The sequence below is a fragment of the Vigna unguiculata genome, chromosome 4 (genome assembly GCF_004118075.2).
Source record: "Vigna unguiculata cultivar IT97K-499-35 chromosome 4, ASM411807v1, whole genome shotgun sequence".
NCBI classification, from domain to species: Eukaryota; Viridiplantae; Streptophyta; class Magnoliopsida; order Fabales; family Fabaceae; genus Vigna; species Vigna unguiculata.
In genome coordinates this window covers 27770419-27797174 of record NC_040282.1, presented here as the reverse complement: position 1 = coordinate 27797174, position 26756 = coordinate 27770419, and the positions used below count along the sequence as shown (strand labels likewise).

The window sequence follows — 26756 nt, the reverse complement described above, 5'->3', positions numbered from 1 at the left end:
CCGCAACGGGTAGGAAATAGATATTAAAAATGGATACCCGCTACCCGCGGGTATGGGTATTTTTGATACCCGCATGTTAACGGGGCGGGTACGGGTATCATAGTATCCGTACCCGTGGATACCCGTACCCGCTAAACTTTACCTTATATATATATATATATATATATATATATATATATATATATATTAGTAAACAACATTATGAGTCTTCAGATTCTTACCCCACAAATGAGTAAATTACTTCCATATACTGTGGAGGTATTGATGTGTTTCTAAGACTGGTTATGGACCAACATGGAAAGTAATGAAATTAACACTTTTACTTAGATATTTTAATTAAGTGATTGTTAGAAATTTTTACTGAACTTCTTATGTTTTAAGGCTCTTCTAGATTAAAATTAGACAACATGAAACTTTATATAATGTTGAAAGAGGTGGACATTAATGAAGTTAGTAATTTCTTTAATATTTTATTCAAAAATAAACTACAATATAAATTGGTAGTGATTTTTTATTTGTTTGTTTTTCAAGAATCAATCGGAGAGAGAGAACTTGTTGATCTAAGCACTAATTATGATTAAATATTTATTTTTTAAAATATTTTTGTAAATATCCGCGGATACCCGTGGATACCCGCGGATATGAAAAAAATAGACGGGTACCCGCATAACAGATACCCGACGGATATGGGTACGTGTACGAGGCAAATATTTATCCAGCGGGTAGGGTACGGGGGAGCTACTACCCGTATCCTATCCGCCCCGTTGACATCCCTATATGGAGTTTAAGAGTATGAGTTAAATCGGTATCATAATAGCACATTAAAATATCTCTTCTATATCCATGGAGGCAAATCCTTCATGTGAAGATTGCGTTTTTAATAAAAGGTTAATTTTCTCCTAAATTCGTTCTCATTAAATTTAGAAAACCCCATATTGAAATGAACACGTAATAATGAAGCTAAAAAAGAGTACATTCTAAATTTACCTCCCAATGAACATAGCTTTGCATAGTAAAAGCAAATCAAGCAAAAACTGAATTCTAATTTAACCTTAAAAAAGCCATAACAAAGCAAAAAATGATTGGTGTAACCCTCCCACCTAAAACAAACCAAAACTAAAAAAGAACATTTGCAAGAGGTATAAGATGGCATTACACCATGGAATGTTAATTCTTCATCCACTTTCACACTACTCAAAAATCAAAATGGTATGAATATAACCTTTTTGATTAGTATGTTGACAACCACATTTTATTTTATGTAACTGATTTTCCAATGGGGTAATCACACATAACCCTTATTTATATTTGATTGTTTGTTCTTTTGCAATAACGTGTGTCTCTTTCAGATTCTTCTCCTCTTCCTCGGATGAAGGTGCTTCAACTGTGAAGGGATTTCAGAAAATGGCATGAGGTAGCAAGAGAAGATTACCAAATACGTTTAAATTTTGAAAAGAAGGCACCTTCGTTGAATGGTATTATTCTTGATAAGCTATTGTTTCTGCACATTTAGATAAACAAAAAAAAGGAAAAGATTGGCACAAGTTATGTTAAAGGGAGATGGAGAATAATGAGATGGAAGGTGTGCATTGGTGCAACATATGCTCTAAAATGGTGAACCCAATTAGTGATACTGAGAACATATGCCCATTTTGCGAGACAGAGTTTTCTGAGGTAATGGAGAACCTAAGGGACCAGAATGATGTTATTGATTTGAGGTCAGCTTGGGTGTTCTCACTTTATGCCCCAATTTTTCTGGGTTTGATGGGTGCTTTCAGTCCTTCTCTGGCAAGGATTGGTCCACATGGGGGAAGCAGCTCAAGGGGGAGGAAGAAGAGGTTGAGCAGCAGATGGAAAATGAGCTTGTGCTTGGAAGAAGAAGAAGAACTTCATCCTACATGATGCATCTTTTCAGAGGACTTCATGTGAGGATGGTGTCTGAGTTTGAAAACCTTGAAGACAATAGGAACATGGATGGTAGCAGCATTCTTGTGATTGATCCATTCAATGAAGGTGCACTGATTGTGAGAGGCCCTAACATGAACCACACAAGTGGTCCAAATGAGAACAATGCTGTTGGGAGCTCCCTGAATGACCTTGTGGTAGGTTCTGGCTTTGATTTGTTGCTGCAACACTTGGCACAGATTGGTCCTGGTGGGTATGCTAGTGTGAACCCTCCAGCACAGAAGGCAGCAATTGAAGCATTGCCTAGTGTGACTAGTGAGGAGAAGTTGCAGTGCACAGTGTGCTTGGAGGATGTTGAGGCTGGGACTGAAGCAAAGGAGATGCCATGCAAGCATATGTTCCATGATGATTGCATTGTCTCATGGCTCAAACTTCATGGTTCTTGTCCTGTTTGCAGGTTTCAGATGCCATATGAGGATTCAAATGTTGAAGCCAATGTGGGAAATGGAACTGATAATCAGAACAGTGAGCTAGTCAGAGCTGGAGAAGAGAGACCAAGAAATGGAAGGAGGAACTGGTTTCCTGTGCTGCAATCATTCAGCAATTTTCTTCCTTCTCCCTGATCAAAACTCTCTTGTGTTTGCGGTTGAAGTCGCAGTTTTGTTGTTATCCTTGTAGGAAATTGCACACATGCGATTGATGCAGCTGTTACTGTGATTGTTATACAGTTGCAGAGAGCTAACACACCTTAATGCTCCGGCTAAAATTGCATCAGTTAACCGTTTATTAAACCCTTTTGGGATCTAGTCTTCATCATTCTCATCAGAAGACACTGTCATGCCTCTTAAATCCTCTTCCTAATTGTATGTATGTTTTAGATTTCCTAGTCTTACTTTCTTGTACAACTCAAATACGCATATGTTTGTAAATATTTGCAAAAAATGAATATTTTTTCGGTACTATTTTCTGGTAAAATGAACATGGTATCACTGTTAATGTTTAATTCCAGAGAAAACAATAACATTAGTTTTTAAAACTACAAGAAAAATAAAAAAACTACTTTTAGTACATGATCTCTAACCGATATTTTAGTTCTTAACTTTGGTTCACATCAATCAATGTGGTCCCTAATATTGTTGTACATTGGTCAATTTGATCCCAGACTTTAGCAATTATCAATCAATGAGTTTGGTCCCTCATATTGTTTTATACATTGAATTTGATTTCTAATATCAAGGATCAAATTGACCGTTCTGTGAAATTCAAGAATCAAAATAGCGGTGATGTCAAATTCAGAGACCAGATTAATTGTTGTAAAAGACAGGATCTAAATTAGATTTTCATAAAATAAAATAGTAAATTGAATAATGCTCAAATTACAGGACTAACAATATATTAATGTTTAATTCCCACATGAGATTTCCTCTAATGAAATCAGAAAGAGACAAAGAGCTGTTCTCTGAACACTAAACTACAAGAGCGTAAGAACAAGCCTAAAAACTAAAATACCAAACTAAAAAACAAGGTATTGGTCCTAGTCCTGGTCCTAGTCCTAGTCCTAGACTTTTGTCTTCAGTTAAGAAACATCTACTATCTTGATCACAGTAGAGGTTTCAACTCGGAGCAGTGCCACAATACTGTCTCCAGATGCGCACAAGCCATTTTCCTTCGCATATGAAAGAGCAAACTTTATGGTTTCTTGTGTTGACTCAGTCTGGGAGGCTCCAAGAGAACCAGTGGCCAAAACAGGTATCAGGCCACGGTAGATAAGACTATGCCTTGCAGGGCCTTCGTCACTACAGAACCATTCAAAAGAATCTGTGGTTATCTCAGGAACTACCACAGAAAGAATAGGCATGCTGGGTCTATACTTGGCCACAAGTTTTGAAGTGGTTCCACCTCTAGTCAGCACCAAGATTAGAGCAGCATTGATGCACTTTGCAGTTCTGACTGCTGCTGATGCCATGCTCTCCAAAGGACTCATTGGAGTGGGAGCTGTTTCCATAATTCTTTTGAACAAATCACCGTAGTCTATGAAATTTTCTGCTTCAGAACAGATTCTAGCCATGGTTTGGACAGCAATGTCTGGATAGGCTCCTGCAGCAGTTTCCCCACTAAGCATGACACAGTCTGTGCCATCAAGGACTGCATTGGCAACATCAGTGGCCTCGGCTCGCGTTGGCCGGGGTGATTTGATCATCGACTCTAACATCTGGGTGGCAGTCACCACAGGCTTGCCTTGTATGCTTGATTTGTGAATCATTACTTTCTGAGCAAGAAAGATTTTCTCTATTGGAATTTCCATTCCTAAGTCACCTCTTGCCACCATGAACGCGTCTGAATTCGCAAGTATCTCATCAAAATTAGCAATGCCCTCTTGATTTTCAACCTGACAAAGACAAGAAGATGACTGATAAGTACAATTCATGAGATTGAACAATGTAGGATAGGAGCTTTTTGCTTTAACCTTTTTTCTTGTTTTCAAGTAACTTGAGAATCTTTGAAAATGGAATCAAAGTGAAAACAACAGGACATTTCTACAAGTAATTTTGGGAAAGGTAAAAACAAGATTTTGTCTGATGAAACAAGTCCTGTTGCATTTATTTAGCAACTCCGAAGAAAGATTCATATTTCATTTAATGATTTGACAATAAGGTGGAAGAATACCTTGGACATAAGAAGTATGTTTTTTGCATGCTCTCCAAGTAGATTTCTGACCTCCACAAGGTCTGAACCTTTTCTAACAAAAGAGAGAGCAATGATGTCAATCTTATTAGGAACTCCCCACCCTAAAATGTCCTCCTTGTCCTTCTCTGTCAAGGTTGGAAGATCAACAACCACTCCGGGAAGATTAACATTCTTCCTCTCTCCCAAAGCTGCAGAATTTTCACACCGACATCGAACCAGACCATTCTCCTTGTCACATTCCAAGACAGTGAAGCTGATTGTCCCATCAGCACACAGAACATTACTCCCTGGACTCAAATGGTGTGCCAACTTCTTGTAGCTCATGCTGATCATCTTCTCATCACCCTTTATACTGTAATCAGTTGTGATTGTGATTTCTTGTCCTCTATGGATTTGTACAGGTTTCCCTTCTTTCAAAAACCCAGTTCTGATCTCTGGACCCTGCCATTTTTTTTCAAACATAAACACAAACACCAAATATGTCAAATAGTCATTCTCAAACCATCAGTGACAGAATGAAGCTCTCAAAGAAGCACCACCAATGCCATGAACCACGTCAAAGAATATCCCCAAAAAGAACAAATCACTCATTTGTATTCTTTCACCAATGTAACCAAAATGCAAAAAGTTGAGATTTAAAACAATATAACAAAGTAACTTGCAAAAGCAGGTAAAAAGTGAAAGAGTTTTGAAACCTTGGTATCCAACATGACAGCACAGAGAATGCCAGTGTTGCTCATTGCATTCCTGAGATTGTCGAGGGTTTCTTGGTGATAAGAGTGAGAACCATGAGAGAAGTTGAAGCGAGCCACGTTCATCCCTGCCTTGAGAAGCTTCTCCAGCATCTCCACAGACCTACTTGATGGTCCCAAAGTGCACACAATCTTCGTCTTTGCTTTCACACCCTTTTTCTCCATTCTTCCACCCACCAACGCCTTTTCCATTCCCTCCTCAGATATCAATGTACCGTGTTGTGTGTTGTTCCTAATGCACAAAAATAAGAACTTTACATTAACACGAAGGAATATGTGTGTAAGTACATGGCAGGACAAGATGCTACAAAACTTGTTTGACAAATTAGCTTGAAGCCAAAGCAAATTTGTCCCTGAAATGGATGTGCTTTCTTATACAAATAATCATGCACGATCAACTTTTGACGGTTAAAACCTTTGAAATAGAACGAATATGCTCATAAAGTTCACACGTGATGTGATCAATCATTAATTAAATCGAATATAATGTACCGTGTAAATGGCTTCCACAATGTTCAAGCTTGAAGCAAGAAGAATCTGAATTCACCAAAAAGAAGAACAGGAAGAAGATTTGAAACAGTTAAGTGGAATGAAAAAGTGAGACGAGTCCCTTCTATATGTAGGCAATGGAGAAATCTTGTAACATTGGTTTTCGCAGAGAAGACAAAAGATTATGATAAAATCCTTAAAATGTTAATGTCACATAATCTACTTTATCTTAAGGTTATCTTCACAAATGATAACTATAGTTTTAACTATTCACATGTATTTATGATTTAATTGTGATATACTTTAAATTTAGATTTTTTTTTATTATATCAAATTGAAGATCTCTTTATTGTCTTTAGGTAAATTAATTCTAATGCTACGATAATAATCCTGATTTGAATTTAATTTCAAATATTAGATTTTCACACATTGTAAGATGATGTCATGATTTAAATTGTAACACCCAATTTAATTAATAATCGTAATTAAAGGAAGTGTTACATCAAAATAATATAGTAGCGCAATCTTGGAATTTAAACATAATTCCTTACAATTATCCAAGTCACATAACTATGTCACACTAAACCAGATACAAATATTTAACGTAATAAAACAGAAATTTAAAGGGCAACCAATACATGGGTCATAGCCCAAATAAGGCCCAAAACAGTAGAATCTAGCCCAGGTGGGCTACGCAGTGGAACCCTCACCTCCCCGTGGGCCATGGGTGTTTCTCGCATTTGCTCACATAGATGTAAGATATAGAAGGGGAATGCTTTTTTTTTTTTTTCATTTTTCGTCTTTAATGAACTTAACTTCATCTCTTTCGTCAACTCTATATGATAATAACTTTTCTATCAAGTATAAGCTTCATTACAAGTTATAGAGCTTCTAGATAAATCTAGATTGTATTTTATCATTTTTTTTTACTTAAACTTCGGAAGTTAGCCTTTGCCTTCTTTAATTGAGAAAAAAGAATACATAAATCGAATAAGAAATCGAAAGAATTCACAGTCAATTCCAATCCAATGAAGAAAAAAATATTGTTTCGAAAGGATATTAATTGCTAAGATTCGAAGAAAAAAGGATTCTTTTTAGAAATACACCAAGGAGCAAATTGATAAATTGATGATATTCTCAAAAAGAGAAAACCATACATACAAAGCATACAACAAACAAACAAAGGGTAAGCTAGAGTAGAAAACAGTTGATCATACAATCACATGCCATTTCGCAGTCCAAGCAGTATATGTCATCCAAACATGTTATGACTCCCCAAGCAATACACTAGACTCAGACTTGACTCATACGGATACATATAATCTAGTCGGATTCAACGGATGCATGCACTTGTGGTGGATATCTCTGCTCACCCCCGAGCTAAGTGTTACAAGTGTTACAATATCTCAATCCCCACACACAAGGTTAGCCCTTAATGAGTTTCAGGCCTCTTGCTACTCTCACCACAAGAGTCAGTCCGCTCTAAGTGAGACTAATTGACTCCTCAGAGCGTCAGGATGCAACCTTACCTTGAATCCTTACCAAATTATATAAATGGGGCACCACCATGAATCCCCACTAACAGGGGTCATGGTCCCGACTACTGAAGCACGACCATGAGGTCTCACCTAGAGGCTCTCGGAATTACGTACTGACCATAGACCAATCATAATCAAACAATAAAGGAATACTCATCATGCATATAAATCTCATGCCAACCTCTGTAACCAATCCTCATTCATGTCTCATGCGGAATCCATACCAACTCATTCTTCCCAAACCAAGAATATAGAATTTCCTCTCATACCAATACCATGCCACTTTAATACCAACCATTTCATTTAAATCACATGCCAAGATCATACCCAAATTTCATCATTTCTCACCCATGAACCATTCCATATCTAATATCAAATCCACACCCAACTCATCATATTCAATTCATGTTAAACTCATAAGCCACAAACCATAATTCATCTTACTCATACAAAATCACTCCATTCATGCTTTAAAATGTATAATCAGTCCAAACATATGACCAACATTCCCAAACAAAGAGAACCACAACACAAACGCACCCTTCGCCTAAGTGATGGCTCGAAAAGGGAAACAGTGCACTTACGCATATTCTCGCTTAGTTGAGACCCATTCCTCCTCATATATCAATGTACCGTGTTGTTCCTGCTAAATGATCACAAAAGTAATGCACGAAAAATAAGAACTTTACATTAACATGAAAAAGGGTTCCTTTATGAACCATTTTTTGACACTTGCACAAGGAATATGTGTGTAAGTACATGGCAGGACAAGATGCTACAAAACTTGTTTGAAACAGTTAAGTGGAATGAAAAAGTGAGACGAGTCCCTTCTAAATATGGAGAAATCTTGTAACCGTGGTTTTCGCATAAAAGACAAAAGATTATGATAAAATCCTTAAAATGTTAATGTCACATAATCTACTTATCTCAAGGTTATATTCACAAATGATAACCATAATTTTAACTATTCACATGTATTTATGATTATTCTAATGTTACGATAATAATCCATCCTAATTTGAATTTAATTTCAAATATTAGATTTTCACACCTTGTAAGATGGATGTCATGATTTAAATAATTTGTTTTTATAATAAGTACATAGATTGTTCTTTATGTTACTACAATTTACGTTCAAGTATTATATTATGTGTACGTATTTAAAAATGATAGAGTAAAAGTAAGATAAACTTATATTATCATTAAAGTTTAAATGATTTTATTTACAAAATTTTATAAATTATAGTTTTTCAGTCAAATATATTGATTTTGTATTTTAAAAAAAAAATCTACTAAAAGGTTTTTAAGAGTATTTCTACTATAAACTATTATTGTATGATATATTAAGCACTAAACTAGTATAAAAATAGCAAAATAAAACTTTATCCAACTAAAATCTATCATATTAAACACTTTTTTTTTCCATTTAGCTACTTATATAGCTTTTCTATCTAAATTGTAGTGATTCCAAATCTGCAAGATTTAGAATGATAACAACCTATTTATCTATGTACTAGTAAAAATACATATTATATATATATATATATATATATATATATATATATATATATATAATATCAAATTTTATCTCATGATAATAAAAAATAAATTATTTATAAATTTATAAACCAAATAGAAAGTAATTATAAAATAAATAATAAGTAAGTAGTTCTTTTTAGAGGTAGTTATTGAATTTAAAAAAAGAGAAAGAAAGTTTATGTAACACCTCATTTAATTAATAAAGCTAATTAAAGGAAGCATCACACAAAATAATATAGAAACGCGGTCTAGGAGTTTAAACCTTACTCCTTACAATATTCGAGGCACACTATGATGCCAAAACATAACAGGATACAAGGTTCAACAATAACTCAATTTAAAGTTAAAGGATAAGCCAATACATGGGCCATAGTCCTATAACAAAGCCCAAATAGTAGGATCCAACCCAGGTGGACTACGTAGCGGAACCATCACCTCCCTGTTGACCACAGGTGTTTCTCGCATATGCTCACACCAATAAATTGATGATCATCACAAAAGGGGAAAACCACACATACAAGACATACAACACACAACAGAAGGGTAAGCTAGAGCGAAAAATAGTTTTATCATGCAATTAGATACACTTTCACAATCAATTATACATACATCATCCAAGCATGTTATGACCTTCCAAATAATACACTAAGACTCGACACGACTCATCCGGATACGTATAATTTAGTCGGATTCAACGGATGCTTGCACTTGCGGTGGATTATCCTGCTCACCCCCTAGCTAAGTGTTACAAATGTTACAATGTCTCAATCCCCCACATACAAGGTCAGCCCTTAATGAGTTTCAGGCCTCCTCCTACTCTCACCACAAGAGTTCGTTCTCTCTATGTGAGACTAACTGACTCCTTAGAGTGTCAGGATGCAACCTTACCTTGAATCCTTACCAAATTATATAGATGAGGCACCACCATGGACTCCCACTATCAGGGGCCATGGAATTACGTCCCGACTACTGAAGCACGACCTTGAAATCTCACATAGAGATTTCAAAGAATTACGTACTGACCTCATACCAATCATATTCAAACAGCCAAGTAATATTTATCATGCATATACATCCCATGTCAACCTTTATAACCAACCCCTTTTATATTCCAGGTCAAAACCATACCAACTCATCATCCTCCATCCATGAATATAGAATCCTCTCTCATATCAATACCATGCCACTTTCATAACCAACCATTTCATGTTCATTACATGCCAAGAATTATCCAAGTTCATCATTTACAACTCATACACCCTCCCACTCATGCATATTCATTCACCTCATGCCATTATATAATAACCCAATCAAATCCATGCCAAGCATCCAAGAACAGAGAAAATATCAAACCAGGACGCACTCTCGCCTAGCTCCTCGCTTAGGCTGAAGCGTCTCGCACAAGCGAGAGGGTCTCTCGCTCAGGCGAGCTCCCTCCGCCTAGGCGAGAGCTCGACACACAAGAACAATGGCCTCTGCATATTCTTAATTAGGTGAGACTCCCCTCGCCTGAGCGAGACGCTCGCTCGCTCAAAACTGAGTTGGTCGCTTGAGCGACCACTTGCGTCAAAAGACCTGGGCGAGTCTCTACTCATCTCTCCTAGGCGAGGCAAGGTCGCTTGGGCGAGATTATCAGCCCTCGCCACTGTTCGCACCTGCATCAGCCACATACATATGCTAAATAAAATAACCAGACAATCCAGGCATCCACAGTAGTACACAACTCAAGAATCATGAAACCAAAAATAGTACAAACCACAATCACACCAGACAAAAGGGTTCTAGCTTTCCTTACCTAGAAATAGCTAGCAGAAAACCCTGACCCCCAAGCTAGTGAATACGACAAACCTCGGAGCAGATTCGCGAACTGGAAATATGGCAGAACAGATTCAAATCGGGTTACTAAGGTGAACCCTAGCTAGATTCACGTCAATAGAGTCAGAAATAAGGAAAGTGTGGTTAGCGAATCAACTTACGTGAGGGAAGAACGAAGTCGAACTAACTTGAACGGGACGAAGGAGCAAACCCTAACATAGCTGTTTTGGAAAGATTGAGAGAGATTACGTGTTTCTGTGAAACGGGTGAAAGTGAGAGTGTTAGGGCAGATTAAGTCTGGACCCCCTTTGGACCAGCCCTAGGCTCAAACGATTTTAGGACAACTTTTTACAATTTAGGACAAAGTAGAAAGTGGGCCTTTTAGTTTCAAAATAAAACAATAAAGATAAAATTAACCATGAAATATGCACATCCAAATAACTGTTATAAATAATGATAAATAGATATCTACCGAGATACAAATAGTTATAAATAAATATCTATATGTATATATATATATATATATGTATATTCTAAATTATATATATTAGTAAAAGCATATGTACATCTATGTTAACTTTTTTTATAATAACAAAAGTAATAAATAATTATTTTAATCAAAAAATAAAAAAAATGTTAAATAGAAAAATTATTTAAAAGATAAATAATGGTAAATCTTGTTATATATATATATATATATATATATATATATATATATATATAATGGTAAATCTCGTTTCTTTATGATAATAAAAAGGAATTAAATTATTATATCTTAATTATAAAATTAAATATACATAATTTTTATAATTTTTTTGTACATAGTTATTAGTTTAAAAAATAGTTAAGTTTAAAAAAACAGTCAAATTGAAGAAAAAGTTTTTGAAAAAAGAGGCATTAATACTAAAATTGCTATGAAAAAGCTATTTTAATTTAAAAAAATTACTTAAAAAGTAAAATTGGAAACAAAACGTTTTAAAAAAAGAATTTTGTTTATATTTAATTCTTTTATTTAAAATAATTGTTTTGGAATAAAATTAGAGTATAAAAGGTATTTTATATAATACCATATATACTAATAAATGATAAGATATTGACTTTTATAATACTTTTAAAAAAGTATTTAGTAATGTAAAAATATCAACATTAACGGTTTATGAAATGAATTTTTGAAAATTTTATTTTGAAATAATAAGATTAAATAGTTTTGAAAATAAAAAGTATTTTATACCTATTTTCTACTATTACAAGTCGGTGTTTTGTAAGATTAAGTTATGTTTAGAGTATCAAAAGTATGAGCTAGTTTCCATCATAACGAAATTTATTGTTTGTTGGGTCTATTGTTTTATTCGTTATCGCAGTGCCATCGAACAACCCATTATTTTCTAGTTCATTTCTTAAAAGAGATCTTACATTGTGTTTGGATTAGGAATTTTGAATTTCAATAAATTGAAATACATTAATATTTGAATTACTTACAATTGAATTGTCTTTATTTCTTAAATAGTCTCTTTTGGATAGAGTAATTGAAATATCGCAGATTTTAATTTTCTTGTTTGTATAAAATAATTTAATTTCTCTTTTAAGATAAAAATTATATTTTAAAAATATTTGGATTACTCAACTCTATCCTTCCGTTCGAATTGATTTAGCTTAACCTTCGACTAGGGACCACTTGTCTCAACCTTCGAGTTAGGCTAACTTGTCCCAACCTTTGGCCCGACTGACTAATCCCTGACCTTAAACCCAACAAAGTTATCTCAACCATTGGTCACAATTGACTTTTCTTAACCTTTGGCCTAATTGATTCGTCTTGTCCTTCGACCCAAGTTGACTTGTCTTGATCTTCGGCCCGAGTCAACTTGCTCGACCTTTGACTCGGGTTGAATGACTCGACTTTTGGTCTAGGTCGAATGACTCGACCTTTGGTCTAGGTCGAATGACTCGACCTTTGGTCCAGGTCGAATGATTCCACCTTCGACTTAAGCCAACTTGATTCGACTTTCAACCCAGCCTAAATCGACTCGACCTTCGTCTCGAGTTGACTCGACTCGACCTTCGACCTAGGTTGACTCGTCTCGACCTTCGACCTAGGTTGACTCGTCTCGACCTTCGGCCTAGGTTTACTCGTCTCGACCTTCGGTCTAAGCCGACTCGACCCGACCATCGGCCTAAGTTGACTTGACTCGACCTTCATCTTGTAGTTTGGGTCGACTTGTCTCGACCTTCGGCCTAAATTAACTTGTCACAACCTTAGGCTTGGATCAATTTGTCTCTACCTTCGGCCCATGCCGACCCATCTTGACCTTCGAGCCAGGTTGAATTAGCTTGACCTTTGGTCTAGGCCAAATTAGCTCGACCTTTAGCCTATGCTGACTCATCTCAACTCCAACTGACTTGCCTCAACCATGGGTCTAAGTCGACCTGTTTTGACCTTCGGCTCGGACCGACCCATCTCAACCTTCAACTTGAACCTTCTAGCTTTGAACTCTGGGTCAGACTGAATCAACTTTCCACCCGGGCCAACTCGATTGATCCTTTAGCCCAAGCCGACTCAACTAAGCCTTTAGTACAAGTAGACTCTTCTAAGCGAACTTATTTCGAGCTTCGTAAGTAAGGTGAGGATGGAGTAAAAATGAGTGAAATTTCAAATTATTTATAATTTTAGATTATTTAAAATCCTTCTACTTTATTAATTTGAAATAGCTTCCAAAATTTTATTTCTTTCTAAATACTTTATCCAAATATATATTTTTTGTATAAAAGTTTTTAAATTCTTCAAATAAATTAAATACCCTTCTAAATTATTTCATCCAAACACAATGAATGGAATAATTGAAATACTACAGAAATATCTATATACAAATATCAATATCTCTAAAGTAATGATTACAAAAAAAGATTTATAGCATTTTACGACATCACACTTGTAATTATTTCTATATCTTATTGTAACTTAAAAATTTTTCCCGACTACACAATTAATCTCAAAAACTTAAAAGACAATTATTATATCAAGTACTTTTCAAGCAAATCACAACTAGAATAGATGTAACGTCCCATTTAATCGATAAGCATAATTAAAGAAACGTCACACTGAATAAAGTAGCAACGCAGTCTTGGAATCTTAAACCTAACTCCTTACAATCCAAGGCACACCATGATGCCCAAAAAGAAACAAGTTATCAAGTTTACTAGAATTAAGTAGAAATTTAAAGACGGGCAAGTACATGGGCCGTAGCCCTAAAAAAAGTCCCAAGAAGGACAAGAAGTCTAGCCCGAGAAGACTAGGCAGCGGAATCATCTCTCTGTTGACCACGAGTACCTCTCGCATCTGCTCCTATCAATAAATTGATGATCATCATAAAAGTAGAAGAACAACATACAAAGCAATCAAACAAGCAAAAGGTAAGCTAGAGCCAACAAGATTTTTATCATGCAATCAAATATACCTTCACAGTCCCATATACATATATCATCCAAGCATTTTATAACCTTTCAATGAATACACTAAGACTCGACTCAACTCATCCGAATACATATAACCTGATCAGATTCAGCGGATGCTTGCACTTGTGGTGGATACCTCTGCTCACCCCCGAGCTGCTCACCCCCGAGCTATGTGTTACAAGTGTTACAATGAATCAATTTCCCTCACGCACAAGGTTAGCCCTTAATGAGTTTCAGGCCTCCTGCTACTCTCACCACAAGAGTCAGTCCGCTCTAAGTGAGACTAAATGACTCCTTCGAGTGTCAGGATGCAATCCTTACCTTGAATCCTTACCAAGTTATATAGATGGGCCACCACCATGGACTCCCACTAACAAGGGTCATGGAATTACGTCCTGACCACTGAAGCACGACCCGAAAGTCTCACTTAGAGACTTATGGATTTACGTACTGACCACATACCACATATATTCAAACAACCAAATAATATTAATCATGCATTTAAATCTCATGCCAACCTTTGTACCCATTCCTCATCCATATTCCATGTTGAATCAATAATAACTCATCCTTCCCAAACTACGAATATAGAATTGTACCTTATGTCGATACCATGTCAAGAGTCATCCTTTCTTATCCATGAATCTTTCCATATCTCATATCAAATCCATACCCAACTCATCGTATTCAATCCATGAAACCAACCATACATGTAAATGCCCAAATCATATTGAACTCATCTATTACAAACTATAGATTATCTCATTCATACATAATCACCCAATTCATACTTTAAGAGCAAGATCAACACAAACATAGAGCCAACAATTCAGAACCAAGAAACAACCAAACAGGTCGCATTCTCGCTCAGCTTCTCGCTTAGGCAGAAAGGCCTCGCTCAGGCGAGCTCCTTTCGCCTAGGTGAGAGCTCGACATTAGGAATAGTGGCCTTCAGCTCCTTCTCACTTAGGCGAGACTTCCCTCGCTTGAGCGTCGCTTGAGCGTCGCTTGAGCGAGACACTCGCTCGCTCAAAGCGTGGTTAGTCGCTTGAGCGAGACACTCGCTCGCTCAAAGCCTGGTTAGTCGCTTGAGCGACAACTCGCATGAAATGGCCTGAGCAAGCCTCTGTTAATCTCACCTAGGCGAGACATGCTCGCTTGGGCGAGAAAACCAGTGCTCACCACTATTCTCTCGTGCAACAGTCACCCAAACACGCCCTAAACAGTGCAAACATGTATTCCAACAACTCATATTCACACACAGTCTAGTTAATCATGAAATAAACGTACAACAAGTAAATCTCACGGAATATACAAAAGGATCTAGCTTCCCTTACCTGGAAAGAGGCTAATAACAGACTGTGACCCTTAAGCCAATGAACCCAACAGCTCCAACAGCAGGTTTACGAACTCGAACAGCGGCACAGAGTGAATAACAGGGTTACTACGGTGAACCCTAACAGAAACCACAAAAACAAACTTAGAAAGGAGGGAGTATGGTTCAAGGACCAACTTACGTGAGACGAGGTGAGCTTTTGAGCTAAGACGAACAAAAGGGAACCAAACCCTAGCAGAGCTTCTGTTGATGGGGAAAGGGAGAGAGTAAGGTACTATTTTCCCAAGAATGGCAGAAATGAGAGGGATTAGGCTGCCTTAGGGGCTTTGGACACCCTATGGGCCAGTCCTTAGGCCCAACAGATAGGGCTAGGCCCCTTTAAATTTTAGGGCAGAAATAGAGGATTTTACAATAGAAATTGTGTATTTTTGTATTGGGCATTTATATTTGTTTCTTTGTGAATGTAATTAGAAATTTTATTTGAACATTATTTGTTATTCAACTAATTAGATGCTTATCATGAGTTTAATAGTCTTAATATAAATAGGTTTTGTTGACACCTTTTTAAGAAGTTTAGACTATTTTGAAATAGAAGATTATGTTTTGAGTTTTTCTCTAGGTTGAGCATTTATTAGTCATTCTTGTAGTTTTTTGTTCATTTTCCTATCTCCTTTTACATTTCTACATTTTTATTTTGTTTTTTAATTGTTGGTGAAAATCCTCGAAAATGATCATTCTCTCTTATATGTAATTAGAAAAGTTTATCAGTACTTTGCTGATAAAGAAAAAACATGAAGTTTATCAGAAATATAAGAGAAATTTTTTCTCATGACTTGCACCTCTAGTGCAACCTAATATCCGTTTTGCTCCCCAAGATTAACACAACAGGGATCAAGACCTAAGAAGTGTATCCAACAATCAAGGAATAATCACAAGATTCAAGACTAAAACGAGAGAAAAAGAAAATGAAATTCAACAACTAAAAGAGGCTACAAAAGAAAGCTGGTGACAGATAAAAGTTATGAAACTAAATAATTGTTTTGAGAAAACAGTAAGAACAAAAAAAAGTTTAATTGTCACCATTTTATTCCAACGCAATCCCATCTAAGTTAATCTTGGTGATAAAGAAATAGCTCAAACTCGAGACATTGGATTTGTTACAAGATTCTGATACCATTGTTACGAAAAAGTTAACCTATTCGTGCAAGGATACAAAATTCCTTAAACAAAACTCTTAAATTAAGATCATACAAGTAAAGGGTGATAATGTATACTCTAGTTGCTTTTGTTTGATGAATGTAGTAGTGTACATAAGTAATTCTACATGCAGTTTTTTTTAATATAGCAAATTATTCTATTCATCTCAGTTATTGTCAAAGGGTTGTAATTGGCATGTGCCAAAAACTAGTTGCAAGTTACTCTCCCCAAAAGTGAAAACTCATATGGGGTAGGAACTCATCATGAAATCTTCTTAGCCTTTCATGTCCAAATGTTACATACTAAAAGTCCTAGCAATTCCAGCTGAAACCATTCAAATCAAATTGTTGGCAGTGAGAAGAAGCATCATTATCATCATGGGAATTCAGGTCCAGTTTCACTTCAAAGTTTGGAAGTCTATAATCTGAAGAAATCTTCTCATGGTTGTTCAATTTAATTGCCATTCTCCCAGTTTCTGAAAGAGTTGTTCTCCCAAATTTTTCCTCTTCTACAACTCCAACATTCATGGATAAGAGGCTTGAAGGCCTTTCTTGTAAAAAATCTCCCTTCACTACTTTACCATCACTTGATGAGGAAACAAACATCATATTCTGCTTCATATCTTCACTCAATGTGAGATCAGGCTTTAACTGCATTGACTCTTCCACACAATCTTTTGAAACTGAAAATGGAGGGCCATTGTAGGCTATCAGATTCAGGCTCATGTTATGTGTTTCTCTGTCTCTTTGTGATTCCTCACTATAGGTCAAGAAACTCCCCATTGAACACTCTTGTGTTTGCTGAGGCCACAGGACCTGAAGTTCTTTCAGTTCTGAAAATTTTGTGTCAAGACTCTGAGAGGATACTCTTGATGCCAGTTCTGATAATTGAACTTTGGCAGCTTCAACACCCTCTGCACCTATATTTTGTCTTCCTAGTGTTTCTTGTGCCTTTTCCAACACTGCCTGAAGGTACTTCCCTTGTGCCTCTATCCTTAGCTGCAAGTGTCGCTGTACCTGCTTAAAGAGTGAAGAAAAAGAATCAGAACAGAAACAATTTGCAAACTCCAATGTATCTTGGAAACAGACAAATTTTGGATTCTGAAAACAAAACTGTGAAATACTTGAGCTTCTACTAAATGTTTTTAGACCAGTGAATAGATATACAAGACTCAAACAATAAGTTTTCTAACACTGGTTCAGATGAAATTACTGTTACCATTCTAAATTGAATAACACAAAAATTACTGTTCAGATTCATGAATTTTGATGGGTCTAATGTGGAGACAATTCATTGAGGAGATACAACAACAATGAGAAGAACCTATAAATAATTCATGTACTACTCAAAGTTTTTTACAGCAAGTAGTAAGACTAGAGAGTTGTTTATCTAGAAAGATTATTTGTCACTACCGAGTCTATGCAGGTAAGGGATTGACACAAATTTCGACCCAAAACTTTAAGATAATGGATTTAATGGATTTATAGGTCTTCTACCTTATATCTTGCTCAACTTTTTTATTTTTACCCGATATGAGACTTAAACTCACTTCGATTTCTAACAAATTTTATTGTGTATGTATTATATTTTACTTTTGCTTAAAATCTTCCATTCAAAGTACAAGTGACCATTGCAAATGTTTTCTGGCTTGTTTCCTAATTTATCAATGGACATTAAATTTGGAAGTTCAAAGATGTTCTATACCTCAAGCTGTTCATGCAGTCTTCTTTGTACTTCGATTTGCATCTGTAACGCATCATTTATTTCTGAATTTCTGGATTGAGGATTTATTATTGTTAGTGTTGCTTCTCATTGGAAACTTGATGACAACATAATGATGGAAACTAGAAAGTTTTCTTACTTGTTTGTCTGTAGGCCTATGCTTAAATGTTTCATTTGAATTCCACTTGCTTCTGAGATTCTGCCTGTTGCTTCTGTGGTTGATGCCAATAAGATAAATTCATTTTCAAATTATATGATTAGTAAAAGATAGGTCCTGTGTAGTTCATAATATTCAATTAAAAATACATGGAAAACACATCAAAAGAGAAGTTCTCTCACCAATTTTATTGTTGCCAGTATTGGTTTGTCCATGCATATTTTTACTGATTCTGTACTTCTGCCAAGGAGAAAGAGAAATTAATAACTAAACACAAATACATATGCACTAACAAGATAATGAATACAAATCATTTCAACTCTGTTTTCCTAGTAAATGCGTGAGCAAGTTCTGCTGCAATATAAGTAGCAGATTTGTCTAGGTGTTTTCTTTCTTTCACTATCTGAATTTCAGTGTTTGTATATAAGATTATCATAATTGTACTAGAATCTGAAATTCTATCACGATTTTGTTTTTAAAATACGCATCGGTTGGAAGAAGAATGTGTATTTAAATTATCTTTGGCTTCGACTCCTAAATCATGTGGGACTATTGGATATACCGGAGCAAGTGACATCACAAAAACTAAATAAAAATTATCTTAATTATTCTGGTAATTGGAATGACATGTTACCTGTAGATGACTCTTTAAGTGGTAGAGAGTAAGCCCAGGAATCCCCATCAGTTTCAAAACTGTTTTGGGTGTGGCTTCTGCAAAGCAAGAGCAATCAATATAAGCTTAAAAATTATAGATTTCTGATTCAAAATCTGTTCATGATTTTCATTGACTCACTGTCTGCTCCTCCAAGTTGATTAACTGCTTCTATGAACCGTTCATGAAGATCTGGTGTCCATTTTAGTCTAGGCTTAGCATCAGTTGAAAGAACAAGTCCTGAATCACCAGCACCATTGCCTCCTTGCATCATCATATGCCTCTCAGTGGGGCTGTGCATCCTTAAAGCATGCATGTTTCTTGCTTGTTGCTGCTGCTGCTGCTGCTGATAGTACATTATCTTTCAAGCCAAAAAAAAATGATCTTGTTACTCTATATAGAAGCACAAGAAAATATTCAAAGGGCAACCAACTAGACTCTAACTTAAAACTTTGACAAGGCAAAAACTGTACTGTTTCACAAAGGGTTTCCCTCAATATTTTACTACGTACAAAATCATATATTTACCTGTCAAGTAACACCCAGGATCCAAACAGCAAAACCCTATAAATAAAGTGAATATGATTTTCCTGTAATTTTGAAGAGCACTTCTTTGGTGTTTGAACTAAAATATGTGAAAGTTTCTACAACTGCTCTTGCATGTCTTTTTTCTCCTTGACAAGATCTTCACAAGCCTTGGTTGTACTCAATGATGTCCTTATAAAGAAAATGGCCTTAGGAAAGTGGCCTTGTGAGGCATAGAATCTTGGACAGAAGCAACTCAAAAACTGAACTTGATCCAATATATTTCGTAGCTACTTGAAAAGAGATGTCATTCTTCTTACTTTCTTCTTTGTGGGCTCTCTTCAGTTCTACTTTTGATTTGAAGAAAGCACTTGTCCATTGGAATTGTGTGCATTATACTTTCTGTGACACCTCACCTCACACGTTGCATTTGGTATAGAAATTGACCCATCAATTTATATCAGTGTGCACCTGCATTTGTTTTTGTCCCACTGGCAAATGCAGGAATCATATTCCAAAAGTTTAGAGAAGAATTCTGTGACTTGAATTATAGAATCAACTTTTCCTTTTTCCTTGAAAGCATCAGAAACCACACTTCTTCCCCTATGTTTTTCAAGAAATATTCTTGGCTTCCAACTCCTTAGTCCTTTTCACTAGCATAGGTAATTGAGACAATTTATAGTACACGAATTTATCTATAAGCAATTTCTTCAATAATGCCAATGAAAATTTGCTGAATTTAATCTACATTGGAGATTGTAGCTGAGGAAACCAAATCACCTGTGACTTCTTTAATATAAAGTAATACATCAACCGAGAATATTATGTTTCATTTGAAAATAAAAGGAGTTTAAGTTCAGTATATGGTTAGTGTGAACCAATAAGAAAACATGAGAGGGAAGAATTTTAAAGTATTTATTCTAAAAATGAACAAACTTGTTTTAATACCATGTTAAAAAATAAAATATAAGACTAACTCAACCTAACAAAACCAATTTATGAGGTGAGACTTGCACTGTATATTGTAAATTGGTCTTATATCTAGTCGATGTGGAGATTTCAACACTGGTCAAACAAATATAAAATTCTATATACATTTTCGGTGTATGTAAGAGGATATACTATTTTCCAATAAAAAGATTTTCTTCATCAAATATTGTCTTTGAATAGGAAAGTAAACAAAATCTGTTTGGTAGAAACTAGAGAGAGATTAAAATGTAAAATTAGTGATACTTGGAAACTGTAGAAAACAGTGATGTTGTAACTAGAAAAGCTTGAAATAGATATGTTGCAGATACATTGAAGAAAAGGAATTATAATGGAGAGATGCTTTTCTTGAAGTCCTTTGATTTTATTTTATGAAAGAAAGGAACAGAATAAGAACACATTCTGTTTTGTCTTGTCTGGTAAGTTTGGTGCTTATGTGACCAATAGAGAATAAACTTGAGAAAAAAGAGAGGATGTAGAAGTATTCATGCTGCCGGCTTTGCCTTGACGAATCCTAAGTTGGTGGGACCATATGACAAGACAAAAGAGTAGTGACTAGTGAGTGTACTTTGGTTCCTTTATAATTGCATATCATTTAGGACATTTGTAACCACTGGAGTGGAACACTTGTCTTTAAGTGCTTGGAGTTGCATATTCTCTTTGAATCCATGCAGATACACATCAATACCAGGATCACACTCTTTCACATATTCTTTTAAACCAACTCACTCTTGCTGCTTGAAATTTATTAAAACTCACCAGATTTGGCAGATGTCACAGCTCACTTAACGACCCTTTCTTGATTTTTGAAGTTTTTGATGAATTTTAATCATCAATGTGTTAAGTATAATGTGTTTCTACCAAACCTGTGTTAGAACATGAACTATACACTTCCCTAGACCGATAAACTTATCCATTCTATACTTTTTTTTGTGGGTTGAATAACCTTTGATGTAAAATTGGAATTCATCCTATCCGAAATTTGTATATATTTTGGTCCAAAAGTTTAAAATTTAATGAATATAGTACTTTTAATCCAATTATATTAAATTTGCTTGATGTGTCAAATGTGTTTTATGCAAACATTTGATTTGTTTACACCGTTTGACATATTCATGCTTCGATGTCAGCTGAGATGAACCCACTTTCATGATATTGTAGTGGTTTAGTAATTGTGTTGTTCTCGATTTTTTTAAGTTGCTTTTTCATTGTAATTATAACAGTGCAATGTGATTTTATTTCAAAGTCTCAAACAACACAAATAATGATAGTTAAACTTTGAAGCAGTGCACATAATATGCAATTTTCATAAAAAAATTAAATGTTGAACTACAAGAACTTAATCGAGTCTTTAGATGTCAAAAGAATCGAATGTTGAACTACAAGAGTTTAGTCATGTCTTAGAGATGTCAAAATGAACATTAATGTTTAGTATAAATTTTTTTTAGGCTTAATTACACATTTGGTCATTGTATTTGTTCAATTTCATCTCCTTTTTTTTTTGTTTAATTTAGTCATCCTATATTCTTTAAAATAGACAAATTTGATCTTTCTATTAAGTGATGTTATCGTTGTGTTCATACATGTCACGTGTTAATTTATGAAAATTTCAATTTTTTTTAAAACATAAACTATCATGTGCTAGATCATGGTCATGCCACGTGTCAGTTTTATTATCACTTGACAGTAGTTATTTTCAATTTAATACATATATTTAGAGATGACAAAATAAGTCAGGCCAAACCGACTAGCCCGTGCTAGCCTACCCAAAAGGGTCTGGTCGGGACAGAGAAATTAATCCACCAACCTGCATCAACTCGACCCGTCCCAACTCGTCAACTTGTAGGCCAGCCCACGACTCAAGTCGGGCTAGGCCGTGGCCCGTTTTGTTAAAAAATAAATAAACATGTGCTTTGTTGTGCAAGTGCAACACATTCTCATTTCTTCTCTTCTCAGACTCTCATACTCTCATCTCAGCTTCTATCATCTCATTATCTCATGACAAGCGTGATCCGAGCCACTAGTGCGACCATATATTTACTTTGATTAAAAATGAAAACTTTAATCAATAATTGAAAATGTACTTTGAGAATGTTTTTGCTAATAATGGAGAATGTGTTTTGATTAAAGGTGAAAATCTTAATAAGAATTAATCCATAATTTACTTTAGATAAATTTTACTTGTGGAATCAACCTGTTTTCATTTTATTGTTTAAATCCTTTTTTCTTTTTGAAATTTGTTTCTTTATTTTATTTTATTATTTCAAATTTATTATCTTTATTTTCTTTCGTTATTTTTATTAATTTATTTTGACTAAACTTTTTAGTGTAAAAAATAATTTATTAGAAATCAATTATGAGTTTTTGGAGAGATGAATTTGGGTTACCCATACTAATCATTTTAACTAGTTACTTAAGAATACTATAACGGTTAGAAAAATAGTATTAATTTGATTGTTTTAACAACACGTTATCCTTTTCCGAGACTATTCACTACATGTGCTATAAGCTATATCTTCTACTAAATTTATCTGGTATAATCTAGAAAGCATAACAAGATTTTAGTAAAAAAGTTTCACCTACAATTTGAAGTGTTACCATACACCACCCCACATGAAAGTGTTATTGGTTGAATTAACTTCAAGAGATTTTACCTCAACTTTGCCTAAACTAAATAGTTTCCAATGATGGTATAAAGTCTATATGTGGAAGATGAATTAATCATTTTGATATAATAGTTGATATTGTGTTTAGGAAGAATTTGCAAAAGCCATGATAAGTGGCAAAGCATTATTCCCAAATACATTGCCTGCATATAGATAAAAAGAACCCTGAAAAAAATAATTGAGCAACATTGGTGTCACTATCCAGAGGTATAATAAAAGAGGTGCTGCATCATAACCTCTGAAAGTGATAGTTTAGGTCTCAACGCTTCATTTGGTAAAATTTTCATAAATATTTAAAAATAAGATGAGTTTAGGATTTAGTTTTGTTATGATTGATTGAGTGGCATCTACCAAGTAAGAATTGATGCTACATGCAACAATGATTAGGGTCGAACATTTATCACTAGGTGGACAACTATAGTCATTAGTCAGAGCGCAACTCTTTTTACTTAAGAGTGTAACAGTCCAAACATCACAATTCGATTGTGACCTGTTGGGAATAATCCAAGTGTGAATCAAAGTCCCATATTAGATAAAATAGACAAAGTTAAACACTATATAAGAATAAAGACCCACACTATTGCCATAAGGTTTTGGGGTTAAAGTGGTGTCAAAAGCCTTATATATGTAAGATTAATGTCATATAACCCTATGAAATCACAATCTCTCAATGACTATATACCATAACCTCATATATAACGTAAACAATTGATGCCACCTGAAACAAGTTTAAATTTGAACATATGAATTAATGAATCTATGCAAGTATTATTAAAGGTCAAATTTAAACCTAAACTAAGGTGAGTCCGAACTCTTTTTCTTAAATTCAAAGTTTAAACATAAAAGGTTGAGTTTAATCTAAAGCTGAGTCCTTAGTTAAATAGTATAATTTTAAAAATCATTTAGCTTAATCACACAATATTTTATAATAAATTATTTCATTCTTAGAGTTTGGGTATGCAGGTCGATCATTCCATGATTTGTGTTGAGATGAAGTATTTTCCCATTTTTAGTATAACATACATATCCTAATGTTGTGTTTGGATGAGGTAATTTAATGGAGTAATTCATTTATTTGAAGAAATTGGAATGTTTTGAAGTCAAATGACTTGTTTGGATGAAAAAAATTAAAAGAAAATTGAAATCGAGAAATTTTCAAGAATGTATTTGAAAAAACTAAAATAGTGTAATTTGAAATTTACTAAAAAAGAAGAAAATTGAAATTTTACTCCTAGAACGAGTAGGTCCAGAACGAAGGTCGAGTTAAGTCGGCACAGACGGATAGTTAAGGCGAATTGACTTGGGTCGAAGGAACAACCGAGTCAGCTGGGGTCGAAAGTCAAGCCGAGTCAACCTAGGATGAATATTCGTGAGTTGACCCGAACCGAAAGTCAAGATGAGTTATTGTGAATCGAGAGTCGAGCTAACTCAACTCGAGCTCAAGAGTGAAACTAAATTTGTCTTAAAATAAAAATTAAATTGTTTTATAAAAAAAATGAAATCTAATATATTTTAGTTACTCTATCCAAACAAACTATTTGATAATTGAAGGGAATTCAATTATAAATAATTCAAATACTGATATTTCAATTTCTTGGAATTTTTGAAATCTTTCATCCAAATACATGGTAAGACAAATATTCTTGAAGAAAATATTTTCATTAAAGATTTTGATATTAGATCCATAAGGACACCGTTTTCTAAGATATCTTCCAATAATATATTTTCACAATAAACATGCACTTATTTGAATCAAGAGATAAACTTTCTTGTATTTCATCCACAATTTAATTATATCACATATTCTATTACTAACTTAAACATTCGTGTCTTTAGCAGATCCAAAGAAAGAAAATCTCATTCCGAAAATATATATATATATATATATATATATATATATATATATATATATATATATATATCTAAAGTAAAGAAAAATGTGTTAATTTGGCGTTAAAAGTTTACATTTTATAATCATGTGAGCTTCATGCTGACAAATTAGTCCTTTCAGGAATTTAAACAAATTTAAGAAGTTTGAAATGAAATTAACATATTTTAAGGGCACAAGTTGTACGGATATGAAACTTGAAATTGATACGGAAAAATCAGGTTGCAAAGTTAAATTCAATTGATTCCTTTTCAAAGTGTTAAGTCCTACGTCAACAATAAAAGTTACTAGGCAATCCCATACAATTTTCTCATAATAAATCTTATATAAAATCTCAGAAAAATTATATTTTGATTTTCATTTTTTATTCTTATATTTTATTCTCTGACATAATTTAGTGTGAACTATTAATTTTTTCATAAAAAAAATATCAATAATTCACACTAAATCACGTCAGAAATAAAAAATAAGAGTCAAACAATGAGAATCATAATATAATTATCTTTTCATTTAATCAACCTTTGGTAAAATTTTGTATATGTTTATATTTCATTAAAAAAATGTAAATAAATTAAGTAATTTGTTGATTATGAAATAAAAGTTTTATTATATATATATGCTGACCAAAAAGAAAGTGATGTTGATAATGAGAATCAGTTGCAAAGTGTGTTGATCTTAGGAAAGAATAATGATAAGACAGAAGATTTATGTTTGAGCACAAAAACAGGTTTATTGTAGGAAGCATGGCATCAGAAGAAAACTCTGAAGTCAAAAATGAAATTAATTAAAATGATTTTGAAGTCAAAGAATTTAATGATTCTCTATTAGAAGCCACAAACAATGGATTCCAAATTCCCACCCATTTATTCTTTACTTATTATAGATATATGTATTGATGCTTCATTTTCAACACCCATATCACATATATATCATCATAAAGCATAATCATAACTTTCTATATGATTTTAGGTCCTGTTAGTATAACACAGTTTTTATTTTATTCATATTATACAAATTATTTTTTAAGTGTATGTGATTAAAACTATTCAACCAGATCTACTCATATTAGTTTCTCATCATATGTTTTGTGTCAATAAGTTTTATGACGTATTTAATTACTTAAGTAAATTTTCTCATAAGCATTATCATTGTATTGACTACCGTTGAGAATAGTTTAAGTGTGAGTTAAAAAGTCTTACATTGGATAGAATAGACAAAGTTAAACAGTATATAAAAATAAAGACTCATAACATCATTGTCTTAAGGTTTTAGTGTAAAACTAGTGTCAAAAGTTTTATATATGTAAGACCAATGTTGTATATATATATATATGAAACCCCAATCTCTCAATGACTATAAACCATATATATGTAAAAATATAAACCCATCAGTGGTATCAAAGCCGATAGTTCGGAGTGACTGACTACATAACCATAACTATAACAAAAAG

General features: G+C 34.2%; 3 protein-coding genes across 7 annotated transcripts; 1 reads left to right on the top strand and 2 right to left on the bottom strand.

Annotated features, from left to right (window-relative positions):
• The first annotated feature begins 1171 nt into the window (after positions 1-1171).
• On the top strand, positions 1172-2855 carry LOC114182622 (E3 ubiquitin-protein ligase SIRP1-like). 3 transcript variants are annotated; one of them, XM_028069523.1, is made up of 3 exons: positions 1172-1281; positions 1350-1414; positions 1514-2855. In XM_028069523.1, exon 3 carries the CDS (start codon positions 1851-1853, stop codon positions 2526-2528), a length of 678 nt encoding a protein of 225 aa, XP_027925324.1. In that variant the 5' UTR covers positions 1172-1281; positions 1350-1414; positions 1514-1850; the 3' UTR covers positions 2529-2855. The 3 variants fall into 3 exon arrangements, with proteins under 3 accessions (XP_027925324.1, XP_027925323.1, XP_027925325.1); XM_028069524.1 differs by having other exon boundaries at positions 1191-1209; XM_028069522.1 differs by having other exon boundaries at positions 1350-2855.
• Positions 2856-3295: 440 nt separating this feature from the next.
• LOC114181745 (pyruvate kinase, cytosolic isozyme-like) lies at positions 3296-5916 on the bottom strand. Of its 2 annotated transcripts, XM_028068290.1 has the most exons (4): positions 5838-5916; positions 5289-5577; positions 4573-5034; positions 3296-4294 (listed from the first exon to the last, which is right to left on the bottom strand). In XM_028068290.1, exons 2-4 carry the CDS (start codon positions 5535-5537, stop codon positions 3482-3484), a joined length of 1524 nt encoding a protein of 507 aa, XP_027924091.1. In that variant the 5' UTR covers positions 5538-5577; positions 5838-5916; the 3' UTR covers positions 3296-3481. The 2 variants fall into 2 exon arrangements, with proteins under 2 accessions (XP_027924091.1, XP_027924090.1); XM_028068289.1 differs by lacking the exon at positions 5838-5916 and having other exon boundaries at positions 5289-5675.
• Positions 5917-16733: 10817 nt separating this feature from the next.
• LOC114181113 (myb-related protein 2-like) lies at positions 16734-20181 on the bottom strand. 2 transcript variants are annotated; one of them, XM_028067465.1, is made up of 7 exons: positions 19769-20181; positions 19382-19601; positions 19223-19299; positions 18771-18828; positions 18571-18643; positions 18414-18483; positions 16734-17728 (listed from the first exon to the last, which is right to left on the bottom strand). In XM_028067465.1, exons 2-7 carry the CDS (start codon positions 19596-19598, stop codon positions 17021-17023), a joined length of 1203 nt encoding a protein of 400 aa, XP_027923266.1. In that variant the 5' UTR covers positions 19599-19601; positions 19769-20181; the 3' UTR covers positions 16734-17020. The 2 variants fall into 2 exon arrangements, with proteins under 2 accessions (XP_027923266.1, XP_027923267.1); XM_028067466.1 differs by having other exon boundaries at positions 16734-17725.
• Between the last annotated feature and the right edge of the window lie 6575 nt (positions 20182-26756).

What these genes read in the sequence shown, in the direction of transcription:
- LOC114182622 (XM_028069523.1), top strand. Translation starts at nt 1,851, where the DNA reads ATGGAAAATGAGCTTGTGCTTGGAAGAAGAAGAAGAACTTCATCCTAC.
- LOC114181745 (XM_028068290.1), bottom strand. Translation starts at nt 5,537, where the DNA reads ATGGAAAAGGCGTTGGTGGGTGGAAGAATGGAGAAAAAGGGTGTGAAA. An exon ending in CTGTCATGTTGGATACCAAG is followed by an intron (nt 5,035 to 5,288) that starts GTTTCAAAACTC and finishes AAAAAATGGCAG; the next exon opens with GGTCCAGAGATCAGAACTGG. An exon ending in ACATACTTCTTATGTCCAAG is followed by an intron (nt 4,295 to 4,572) that starts GTATTCTTCCAC and finishes TGTCTTTGTCAG; the next exon opens with GTTGAAAATCAAGAGGGCAT.
- LOC114181113 (XM_028067465.1), bottom strand. Translation starts at nt 19,598, where the DNA reads ATGTACTATCAGCAGCAGCAGCAGCAGCAACAAGCAAGAAACATGCAT. An exon ending in TACTGGCAACAATAAAATTG is followed by an intron (nt 18,644 to 18,770) that starts GTGAGAGAACTT and finishes CATCAACCACAG; the next exon opens with AAGCAACAGGCAGAATCTCA. An exon ending in GACTGCATGAACAGCTTGAG is followed by an intron (nt 17,729 to 18,413) that starts GTATAGAACATC and finishes TCACTCTTTAAG; the next exon opens with CAGGTACAGCGACACTTGCA.